Genomic DNA, 12,361 nt, shown 5'->3' with positions numbered 1-12,361 from the left:
ACTCATCAATATGAGAAACCTATGGAAGAAAAATAGTCTCATTATGATCTCCCTTTTTTTTTACGCCGTATTTTAAACACTGATTTTTTTTTACACATTGAATTCCTTACACTGAATTTATATCTGTAAAAAATTTGCTAAAAAAAATTCAGCTGTAAATGTTTTTACCTTTTGTTGAACTAAAGCCAAAGCAATCTACGCTTGATGTAGTCGAGCAGCTTCTAGCCAATGAAATGAGCTGATTTGGTCACGTGACTCAACAGTTGGGCGTAGCTTTGTTCCAGGATAAATGAGGAGTTTTTCTTGGTAAATAGATCTGATTACAAAACATCAGGTAGCTACTAACAGACAGCATTAGAGTTTTTCCATCTGATCAGATCGGGTGAAATAACTGAGCCGATCGCAGCTAGTGCAGCACCCCCGTCTGCCAAGGCTCTTGGTTTGATCCGGAAGAAGCGGCCGGCCGCAAACTTTCTGACCAATTTTCCTTTTGGTCGGTTCCAATGATCAGTCCAGTCAGCGGCCCATTAGCCCCCCCTCAAAAAAAGTGTCTCTCTTTTCTGAAACCCAATTGTGGTTACCATAGATACGCTAGCAGTGCTATCAACAGAGTCATCCTTCCAGCCTGCGGTTGCGACGGCCTTAAGGTCGGAACAGCCCCTCGTTTCAGTAAAAGAAGTTTAGCAAATCCTGCTTTGAACTGTCCAACATTTTGAAAGCTGTCTTCGGTAAAATGCTTCGAGCAAATGAACAGCTGAGCATCAAACTTTGCAGGGATCCTTGGGAAGACTGTGAAAATGTTCCCCTTTCTCCACGCAGCCCCGAACGCTGCATTACGATAGTGAACCAGTGAGCTGGTCTGGATGTCAACTTCAGGGCGCGACCAAAGTTCAGCCCAGAACCAAATAAGGAAACATCCCCGAGTTCAGATGGGACAAAGTCTCATATCTGCAGAGAGTTAGAACTAGAAGGTGAATCAGTGGAACATCTGGGAACACCTCCCACTGTGTACTGGGAACCTCCCAGTATGGACAAGGAAACCTCTCCACCATAGACTGCAGTGGAGAAGCGCTGACTCAGCGGAGCCATCAACACCTTTCAGCTTCTCTTGTGGAGCTCTTCTCTCTGAAGGTCTGTCCTGGTTTTAAGGTTCCGGGTCGGGAGGTCCTCCGGCAGCCTGAAACATCCCAGTCTGTATCCCAGTCTGTATCCCAGTCTGTATCCCAGTCTGTATCCCAGTCTGTATCCCAGTCTGTATCCCAGTCTGTATCCCAGTCTGTATCCCAGTATGTCCCAGCGTCTCAGGTCAAAGTTATGGCGTCCGACCAGAAGGAGAATCATGGATCTCCTCTACTCAGACTACTCGGTTGATCTTCGATAAGCCATCAGGAATCTGATCAGGTGATCTGGTTGCTATGGGTTACCTGAGCAGGTGGTTGATGACCTCATGGACAGCCTGTGAGGTCTTCCTCCCAGTCATGTGATGAAGCTCAGGTGTGCTTACCTTTCTGCCTCTTTATGAGGCTGACACAGAACCAGGAAGAATCGTGACACACCTGAACGCTCCTCCTCCTGTGACCCCCCTCCTCGTCCTCCTCCTCCTCCTCTCCTCACTGTGACCTCCTCCTCCTCACTCCTGCTCCCATACATTCATCTTACAGCAGACAAAGAGCAGAACATCCAGCTGCTGGATGGACACCATGGAAACATGCGCACGCGCCCGTGCTTTTCACGCTGCTGTCTTTCCAAAGAAGCACGCGCGCGTGCACGGTGTTGCTGATGGAGGAGGTGACCGACCCTCCGCTGCCCCCTCAGCCCGGGCTGCGTGCTGCATGTGTCGGCTGGAAAACTGCTGACAGAGCCGTTTCCTCGTGCACGGACACCAGTAAAAAAACGTCCCCAAGCGCGCGCGTCCCGGCGCCTCGCGCCGCACAAGCAGCAGATAAACAGACAACAAATAAACAGAAAGCAAAGCAGCTCCTTACCTCCATAATTCCTGCCGCGTGCGGTGCGGATGCGCTTGTCTTCTCTCGTCCCTCTGCTGCCGCGCGCTGCTGCTGCGGCGAGCATGCGCCAGCGTGCGCGTCTGCCTGTGCGTAATTGTCCACTGCAGGTAAAAAAATGCGAAAGCATTGAAAGGTGGAAGACCACACACACGCATGCGCGTTGAGCTCTGCGTGTGGATCTTTTTTCACCCTAAAGCACTCATGCGTGCGCACGCGCGCGTAGCCTGCAGGTAAGCGGCAGCTTTACTACTGACAGTTACTGCGCGCGTGTACGTGCATGTGTAAGAGAAGCCCGCCTCCGGTGGGCGGGGTCTGCGTGATGAAGGGGAACTCGGGGTAGAGGGCTGACGTCACCATGATTGGATCTGCTGGGAGGACAGAACCTGAAAACAAACTTTATTCAGCATAATTTTCACAACAAAAAAAAGAAAAAAGGGAAAAAATAAATAAATAAAAATTATATATATATAAAATGGCGAAGATTATGTGTTCATGGCACCCTAATAAATGTAAAACAAATTCCTGTTTAATGAGCCAGGATGCTGCACTGTGAAAACAATACGTTTTGGTCACTGAACGCCTCATTAAGACACATAATTACCTTCATTAAAATATGAATTTAATTCAGTATTTAGTTTTGTAAACTTTCAAAGCTCATTAACTGAGGCCTAAGAAACACTTTATACAGACAATAATAAATTCCACACAGTAGTTTTTGTTATTTTTGATTGATTGATGCATTTTCTGTGTGTTCAAAGTTTTACAGAAATAAAACAAGGAATAAATTAGATGAAATCAAAAAGGTTAAAAACAATCCACTGGCCTTTGTTTCAAAGTTTGAAGACGTTTGGCTTCCCATCCAGGAAGATTTTTATGTTCTATATGTCGGAAATAGCGTTGAGTTCCCGGCTTTATAGCAAAGGTAACCAATTAAAAATCAGCGGGTCAGGAAAGATCAGGAGACGTTTTTAATTATAATCTGTTACTTTAAACAGAATTTAATGCTGAAATAAAATGAGGTGTTTATGGATCATGTTGTACATTGACTTTTTAAGTAAGGAATATAAAAAAAAAAATTTTTTTTACATGTTATAAGTGTTTTTTTCAGTAGAGAACAACAGTCGTTCAGTTTGGTTTATAGATAATTTCCAGATTCCCATATTTTCTCAAACCCCTGAACTGATGGTTTGTTATTTTATTTCTTTTTTCTGTCTTAATGTTGGCAGTGGGCTTTAGGCTGCCCTGCAAGGCATTAAACCTGGGTTTAACCGGAGACCGGAGCCATTCTCAAGCACATATCAAGGAGCTAATTTTGATGTTGATTCTGTTCATGGTGGAGAATCCTGCTTCACAGCAGCAGGTTGAGCCAAACATCCTCTAAATGTGCAGGGTCATCTTTGAGCACGCCATTTCACTTTTCTTTCACCAGTTCACCGCAGTTCTTCCAGCAGTCCACACTTTCTCTGCTCTCTTTTTCTCATGGTCTTCTCCTTCTTTCCCATCGCCCGGCTTGCCACAGGTTTGCCTGCTGTGTCTAAAAGTAGCAGCAGCAGCAACCCAGACTGACAGCTCATTGGCTCATTTGGATCACGTGCAGCCTGGAGCACGTGATCCAGCAACCTCCGGTTTATACAGTAGCCAGAGCATGTAAGCGGAGTATGGAGCGAGCGCTGGAGCGGAGTGGAAGAAATATGGCGTGGAGCGGTTTTCAATTCAAAGGCTCTACTCTGAGTCCTCCCCAGATGACTGAGCTCCTCCCCCTATCTTATTCTCCTATTCTTTCAGTCATGACCCAATGCTCATGACCATAGATGAGGGTGGGAACGTAGATCGACCGGTAAATCGAGAGCTTTGCTTTTTGGCTCAGCTCTTTCTTCACCACAGCAGACCTGTAAAGCGCACGCTTCGCAGCAGACGCCGCACCAATCCGCCTATCGATCTCCCGCTCCATCTTCCCCTCACTCATGAACAAGACCCAAAAATACTTAAACTCCTCCACTAGGGGCAGCACATCCTCCCCAACCTGGAGAAGGTGCTCTAACCTTTTCCAGCTCAAGACCATGGTCTGGGATTTGGAGGCACTGATCCTCATCCAGGCTGCTTCACACTCGGCTGCAAACCGCTCCAGTGAGAGCTGTAGATCACGCCCTGATGAAGCCAACAGAACCACATCATCTGCGAATAACAGAGAGACGATCCTAAGGCCACCAGGACAGATCCCCCCAACACCTTGGCAGAGCCTAAAAAATTCTGTCCATAAAAGTTATGAACAGAATCAATTCAATTCATTTCTATTCAGTTTATTTCTATAGCTCCAATTCACATCATGTCATCTCCAGTCACTTTCCAGTTCACCAGATCATCCAGTCAGATTGATTCAAAGTTTTCTATCTAAGGAAAACCAGCTGATTGCATCGACTCATTGACTCTTCAGCAATCCCTCACACTAAGCATGCTTGTAGCGACAGTGGAGAGGAGAAACTCCCTTTGAACAGGAAGAAACCTCCAGCAGAACCAGGCTCAGTGTGAGCGGCCATCTGCTGAGGCCCACTGGGGTTCAAGGAGACAGAAGCAGACATAGAAAAAGAAGCATAGATACAAAAGGCAACTGTCAACCAGCTCCACAGGCGGCCCCGTCCAGGAAACACACAGCCAGGCAGACGAGCTCCGAGCCAGCTCCCATGTCAGAGGATGAAGAGAGCACATCCAGTTAGTCACAGTCAGAGAAACAGGACTACACTGGAAAACAGGCCAAGCTCCAACATCTAGAAACAAAGGTGTTGATGGCAGCAGCACAGCTGATATTTCTCTCCAGGATGGAGTCACAGCCAAACAGGAACAGACGAGGTAACTAAAGGCAACCTTGGCGGAGTCAAATGAAAATTACTCTTAATTGAAATCACTTATCATTTATTGAACAGTAGGTAATAATTTCATATTTAGAGAACTTTCAGAAGTTTTAATTCTGAATATGAGCGGACTTTTCCTTTAAAGCCACATAAAATAATAATGGAGCAGCTGCTTTTATGCTTAGTGGGTGTTATCTGGGATATCACAGCGCTAAGCACAATACTGAAATCAGAGTTAACCTGTTAAACAGAGTATTTAACTATAACAACTAAACTCAGTGTAAATCTGCTAAAGTGTTGGAGTTAAAAATCAGTGAACAATTTGACATCCATGCAGCGTAACTTTCACTCCATATGGCGTCAATTAGCAGCCAATCTGTGAGAAGTTTTCTTGATTTTGACACTAATATGAGTAAAAATAACTCTTAAAAAGTGTTTAATGTCCTTATTAATAAAAAAGAAATGGAACATTATTGATCTCACAATGGAGAAATGAACTCTCTGCATTTAATCCATCCCTTGGGGAGCAGTGGGCTGTCATTGTGTGTTGCCAGGAGAGCAGTGTGGGGGTTAAGGGTCTTGCTCAGGGACCCAGAGGGCCGGCTGTGGAGATTGAACCGGGTACTTGTAACCTTCTTAAAGCACAAGCGCGCTGCTCTAACACTCCCTCGCATATAATTGCTCCATGTATCCATTAACTAAACTTCCCTGTAATGTAACCCCCTAACCGCCCCCACCACCCCACCGCAGTTTAACCGAACTACTCCAGCCTTTCTAGACGTCTTATTTATGGATATTCAACAAACATTCACCTGTTAAAGTAACACTTAGAGAGTACATTTAGTGCAGGACTTTTTTTTTTATTTTTAACAAAACCTTTTTATGTCCTTTATGTTTTCAAATTTTGTTTTCAAAATTCAATTTACTAGACTGTCTCTGCTTGGGAGATACTTCCTCCTCTTCATCTTCCTCCTCTGTCGTCCCTCTGCAGCACAGTTCTTGCCCAGCAGAGGACAGCAGAGGTCCGTCCAGGATCCGCTGTGTGATGTCACCAAGAGAGCCTGATGGGAGGAAAGTTTCCAGGAATGATTGTGATGCTGATTCAGACACAGTTCTTCCTTTCTTGAAGAAGTAATGATTGTTTACACTGTTCTTCCTAAATGCTCCACAGAATTCTATTCAGTTTATTTCTATAGCTCCAATTCCCATCATGTCATCTCAGGTCACTTTCCAGTTCACCAGATCATCCAGTCAGACTGATTCAAAGTTTTCTATCTAAGGAAAACCAGCTGATTGCATCGACTCATTGACTCTTCAGCAATCCCTCACACTAAGCATGCTTGTAGCGACAGTGGAGAGGAAAATCTCCCTTTGAACAGGAAGAAACCTCCAGCAGAACCAGGCTCAGTGTGAGCGGCCATCTGCTGAGGCCCACTGGGGTTCAAGGAGACAGAAGCAGACATAGAAAAAGAAGCATAGATACAAAAGGCAACTGTCAACCAGCTCCACATGCTACACTGAAAAACAGGCCGAACACCTTTGTTTCTAACATCTAGAAACAAAGGTGTTGATGGCAGCAGCACAGCTGATGGAGTCACAGCAGGAACAGACTATCTATCTATCTATCTATCTATCTATCTATCTATCTATCTATCTATCTATCTATCTATCTATCTATCTATCTATCTATCTATCTATCTATCTATCTATCTATCTGCAGTCAATAATTGGGATAAAATAATTTTAGGAAAATATTTTATGTAACTTAAGAATAAAGCTGTATTCAATAAGAAAAAAAATTAATTAGCTCCTTTATTTATTTGCCTTTGTAATATTTACCTTATTTATTTTTTTGTCCTTTATAATCTTCAACTTTTTTAATTACTTATATTTTTAAGTAAATATTTATATGCATGTTATAATATTTTTGTCTGTTTTATTCTTTTTTCCTTTCTATTTTTTTACCCTAGTTATTTCTTCGCCGCTATTTATTTCTATCTTATTATTATTTTTAAATATGGCAGAGTTGGTTCTCAATACGTCTGTGGTTAGAGGACAAAAATCAATCAATCAATCAATCAATCAATCAATCAATCAATCAATCAATCAATCTCTTCACTCCATTTAACCAGTTTCATCATTCCAGCTAAAGCTAATGCTACAATCCAATCAGTCTTTTTTCATATTTACTCCTTACAGACTAATGTTTATCAAGGTGTAAGAAAAAAAACACCCCCTGTCAGCCACTACATGAGCTAATTAATCAACTTTCCATGTAATTTTATTTTTTATCTTGTGTTCAGGGAACTTTTTATTTCCAATATCGAATAACATGATTTCTATATTTTTTTATTAATTATACCCACTTTGTACATTTAATTTTGTTTTTTATTATAATAGCTATTTTATTTGCATGTTAAGTTGTGGTACTGCAGGTTTTTTTCCTGCACACATGTTGCAGTTGGAACCAAAGTATAAACCCCGTCAGCTTTACTGCAAATAATAAGCTCAAATAAAAATTTTCGTCAGGCTCCAGGGAGTCTAGGGCCGGTCCTGGTGATGGAGGCTCAGTGGAACCAACCTCTTTCTCTCTGACTGAAACAACAAATGAAATGAAGGCCAAAAGCAGCAAATCCTCTGAGTCCAGAACCGAGGATTATAAACGGCTTAATATAGCAGCTTAGCCCCCCCACCCCCAACCCACCCACACACGCTGAAACGCAACATTAACACGGAATGGGTGGCCGTCCTGCAGCTCTCTCCTCTCTGCAGATCTGATGGGGAAAGTTTTTATCGCCCAGCTGTTCCAAGCAGCGTCCCCAGTTTCATGTCAAACAAAAAACACCAAATCTGAACCAATAAGAAGATGGGAGGAAGCGGCCATGAGCTCCATCACCACGGAGGGAGGCTCAGAGCAGAGCTGCTGCTCCTCCAAGCTGAGAGGTAAACAGTGGTCTGAGAGGACCTGGAGGGGGCGCTAATGAGCAGGTGATGGCTCATCTATGACGCAGGGATGTACAATCGCAGAGGGAACTTTTTTCCCATATTCATCTCATTCTCCTCACCGTCTAAAACCAAAGGCCAGGAAGTCATTGACCTCCAAGTCTACAGGTCGCCTTCACCCACTGGTGCTGCCAGAAGGACATTTAGCAGGAACTGTTCAGATAGTTGGATCCTGAAAGTCACTGAGGCTCTGGTTCATCAGCTGCTGTTTCGGAACAAGAAAGAAACAGAAGCACAGATCCGAAAAGGTATCGTCTGAAGAAAGGAAACTACATCCTCATACAAAAACTATTCCAGAACCTCAGGACTGGGTCTCCTTACTGAGAGAGATTCCAATCTCCACCCTCCCAGATCTTCCCTCTGGAGTTCACACTGAGCCTCAAGAACATGAGGGTGAGGTCCAATCCGTGAGACAAGATGTCGTCCTTCAGGTTATCCGCAGGAGGTCCCACTCAAGCTTTTCCATGCTGGACATCCTGATGCTCACAGATGTCCCTGTGTGTTTCAGGTGGTTTCAGCTCTATAGATCTGTTCCCAGTGTTCTCTGAATTGAAATAAGTCGGAACTGAATCAAGAAAGCCAAGGTTAGTCAGTGGTACCAAACTGAATAGAGAACAAAGCTTAGTCAAAAGGATAGAACTAAGAACCTTAAGGTTAGTCAGGATAGAACCGAGAATGTTAAGGTTAGTTAGAGGGACAGAACCGAGAATGATAAGGTTAGTTAGAGGGACAGAACCGAGAATGTTAAGGTTAGTTAGAGGGACAGAACCGAGAATGATAAGGTTAGTTAGAGGGACAGAACCGAGAATGATAAGGTTAGTTAGAGGGACAGAACCGAGAACGTTAAGGTTAGTTAGAGGGACAGAAACGAGAACGTTAAGGTTAGTTAGAGGGACAGAACCGAGAATGATAAGGTTAGTTAGAGGGACAGAACCGAGAACGTTAGTCAGAGGGACACAACTAAGAATGTTAAGGTTGGTCAGAGGGACAGAACCAAGAACGTTAAGGTTAGTCAGAGGGACAGAACCGAGAACGTTAAGGTTAGTTAGAGGGACAGAACCGAGAACGTTAGTCAGAGGGACAGAACCGAGAACGTTAAGGTTAGTTAGAAGCTTTTCCATGCTGGACATCCTGATGCTCACAGATGTCCCTGTGTGTTTCAGGTGGTTTCAGCTCTATAGATCTGTTCCCAGTGTTCTCTGAATTGAAATAAGTCGGAACTGAATCAAGAAAGCCAAGGTTAGTCAGTGGTACCAAACTGAATAGAGAACAAAGCTTAGTCAAAAGGATAGAACTAAGAACCTTAAGGTTAGTCAGGATAGAACCGAGAATGTTAAGGTTAGTTAGAGGGACAGAACCGAGAATGATAAGGTTAGTTAGAGGGACAGAACCGAGAATGTTAAGGTTAGTTAGAGGGACAGAACCGAGAATGATAAGGTTAGTTAGAGGGACAGAACCGAGAATGATAAGGTTAGTTAGAGGGACAGAACCGAGAACGTTAGTCAGAGGGACACAACTAAGAATGTTAAGGTTGGTCAGAGGGACAGAACCAAGAACGTTAAGGTTAGTCAGAGGGACAGAACCGAGAACGTTAAGGTTAGTTAGAGGGACAGAACCGAGAACGTTAGTCAGAGGGACACAACTAAGAATGTTAAGGTTGGTCAGAGGGACAGAACCAAGAACGTTAAGGTTAGTCAGAGGGACAGAACCGAGAACGTTAAGGTTAGTTAGAGGGACAGAACCGAGAACGTTAGTCAGAGGGACACAACTAAGAATGTTAAGGTTGGTCAGAGGGACAGAACCAAGAACGTTAAGGTTAGTCAGAGGGACAGAACCGAGAACGTTAAGGTTAGTTAGAGGGACAGAACCGAGAACGTTAGTCAGAGGGACAGAACCGAGAACGTTAAGGTTAGTTAGAAGCTTTTCCATGCTGGACATCCTGATGCTCACAGATGTCCCTGTGTGTTTCAGGTGGTTTCAGCTCTATAGATCTGTTCCCAGTGTTCTCTGAATTGAAATAAGTCGGAACTGAATCAAGAAAGCCAAGGTTAGTCAGTGGTACCAAACTGAATAGAGAACAAAGCTTAGTCAAAAGGATAGAACTAAGAACCTTAAGGTTAGTCAGGATAGAACCGAGAATGTTAAGGTTAGTTAGAGGGACAGAACCGAGAATGATAAGGTTAGTTAGAGGGACAGAACCGAGAATGTTAAGGTTAGTTAGAGGGACAGAACCGAGAATGATAAGGTTAGTTAGAGGGACAGAACCGAGAATGATAAGGTTAGTTAGAGGGACAGAACCGAGAACGTTAAGGTTAGTTAGAGGGACAGAACCGAGAACGTTAAGGTTAGTTAGAGGGACAGAACCGAGAATGATAAGGTTAGTTAGAGGGACAGAACCGAGAACGTTAGTCAGAGGGACACAACTAAGAATGTTAAGGTTGGTCAGAGGGACAGAACCAAGAACGTTAAGGTTAGTCAGAGGGACAGAACCGAGAACGTTAAGGTTAGTTAGAGGGACAGAACCGAGAACGTTAGTCAGAGGGACAGAACCGAGAACGTTAAGGTTAGTTAGAAGCTTTTCCATGCTGGACATCCTGATGCTCACAGATGTCCCTGTGTGTTTCAGGTGGTTTCAGCTCTATAGATCTGTTCCCAGTGTTCTCTGAATTGAAATAAGTCGGAACTGAATCAAGAAAGCCAAGGTTAGTCAGTGGTACCAAACTGAATAGAGAACAAAGCTTAGTCAAAAGGATAGAACTAAGAACCTTAAGGTTAGTCATGATAGAACCGAGAATGTTAAGGTTAGTTAGAGGGACAGAACCGAGAATGATAAGGTTAGTTAGAGGGACAGAACCGAGAATGTTAAGGTTAGTTAGAGGGACAGAACCGAGAACGTTAAGGTTAGTTAGAGGGACAGAACCGAGAACGTTAAGGTTAGTTAGAGGGACAGAACCGAGAACGTTAGTCAGAGGGACAGAACCGAGAACGTTAAGGTTAGTTAGAGGGACAGAACCGAGAACGTTAAGGTTAGTTAGAGGGACAGAACCGAGAACGTTAGTCAGAGGGACAGAACCGAGAACGTTAAGGTTAGTTAGAGGGACAGAACCGAGAATGATAAGGTTAGTTAGAGGGACAGAACCGAGAATGTTAAGGTTAGTTAGAGGGACAGAACCGAGAATGATAAGGTTAGTTAGAGGGACAGAACCGAGAACGTTAAGGTTAGTTAGAGGGACAGAACCGAGAACGTTAGTCAGAGGGACAGAACCGAGAACGTTAAGGTTAGTTAGAGGGACAGAACCGAGAACGTTAAGGTTAGTTAGAGGGACAGAACCGAGAACGTTAGTCAGAGGGACACAACTAAGAATGTTAAGGTTGGTCAGAGGGACAGAACCAAGAACGTTAAGGTTAGTCAGAGGGACAGAACCGAGAACGTTAAGGTTAGTTAGAGGGACAGAACCGAGAATGATAAGGTTAGTTAGAGGGACAGAACCGAGAATGATAAGGTTAGTTAGAGGGACAGAACCGAGAATGATAAAGTTAGTTAGAGGGACAGAACCGAGAACGTTAGTCAGAGGGACAGAACCGAGAACGTTAAGGTTAGTTAGAGGGACAGAACCGAGAACGTTAGTCAGAGGGACAGAACCGAGAACGTTAAGGTTAGTTAGAGGGACAGAACCGAGAACGTTAAGGTTAGTTAGAGGGACAGAACCGAGAACGTTAGTCAGAGGGACACAACTAAGAATGTTAAGGTTGGTCAGAGGGACAGAACCAAGAACGTTAAGGTTAGTCAGAGGGACAGAACTGAGAACGTTAAGGTTAGTTAGAGGGACAGAACCGAGAACGTTAGTCAGAGGGACACAACTAAGAATGTTAAGGTTGGTCAGAGGGACAGAACCAAGAACGTTAAGGTTAGTCAGAGGGACAGAACCAAGAACGTTAAGGTTAGTCAGAGGGACAGAACCGAGAACGTTAGTCAGAGGGACAGAACCGAGAACGTTAAGGTTAGTTAGAGGGACAGAACCGAGAATGATAAGGTTAGTTAGAGGGACAGAACCGAGAACGTTAGTCAGAGGGACACAACTAAGAATGTTAAGGTTGGTCAGAGGGACAGAACCAAGAACGTTAAGGTTAGTCAGAGGGACAGAACCGAGAACGTTAAGGTTAGTTAGAGGGACAGAACCGAGAACGTTAGTCAGAGGGACAGAACCGAGAACGTTAAGGTTAGTTAGAGGGACAGAACCGAGAATGATAAGGTTAGTTAGAGGGACAGAACCGAGAACGTTAGTCAGAGGGACAGAACCGAGAACGTTAGTCAGAGGGACACAACTAAGAATGTTAAGGTTGGTCAGAGGGACAGAACCAAGAACGTTAAGGTTAGTCAGAGGGACAGAACCGAGAACGTTAAGGTTAGTTAGAGGGACAGAACCGAGAACGTTAGTCAGAGGGACACAACTAAGAATGTTAAGGTTGGTCAGAGGGACAGAACCAAGAACGTTAAGGTTA

At 44.0% G+C, this 12,361-nt stretch overlaps 1 protein-coding gene across 3 annotated transcripts in view; it reads right to left on the bottom strand.

Annotated features, from left to right (window-relative positions):
• Positions 1-2,214, bottom strand: part of magixa (MAGI family member, X-linked a) — a 50,848-nt gene extending 48,634 nt beyond the window's left edge. Inside the window, exon 1 of one of the 3 annotated variants that reach the window (XM_038298408.1) lies at positions 1,986-2,214. In XM_038298408.1, coding sequence (XP_038154336.1) covers positions 1,986-2,161 — 176 coding nt within the window. In that variant the 5' untranslated portion in view covers positions 2,162-2,214. The remainder of the gene's footprint in view (positions 1-1,985) is intronic. The other 2 variants (XM_038298405.1, XM_038298406.1) reach the window with 2 other exon arrangements.
• Between the last annotated feature and the right edge of the window lie 10,147 nt (positions 2,215-12,361).

The sequence above is a fragment of the Cyprinodon tularosa genome, unplaced genomic scaffold (assembly GCF_016077235.1).
Source record: "Cyprinodon tularosa strain WSP-4 unplaced genomic scaffold, ASM1607723v1 ctg407, whole genome shotgun sequence".
Classification (NCBI taxonomy): domain Eukaryota; kingdom Metazoa; phylum Chordata; class Actinopteri; order Cyprinodontiformes; family Cyprinodontidae; genus Cyprinodon; species Cyprinodon tularosa.
The sequence above is the reverse complement of the archived record's forward strand: the minus strand, read 5'-3'. Positions and strand labels throughout refer to the sequence as shown.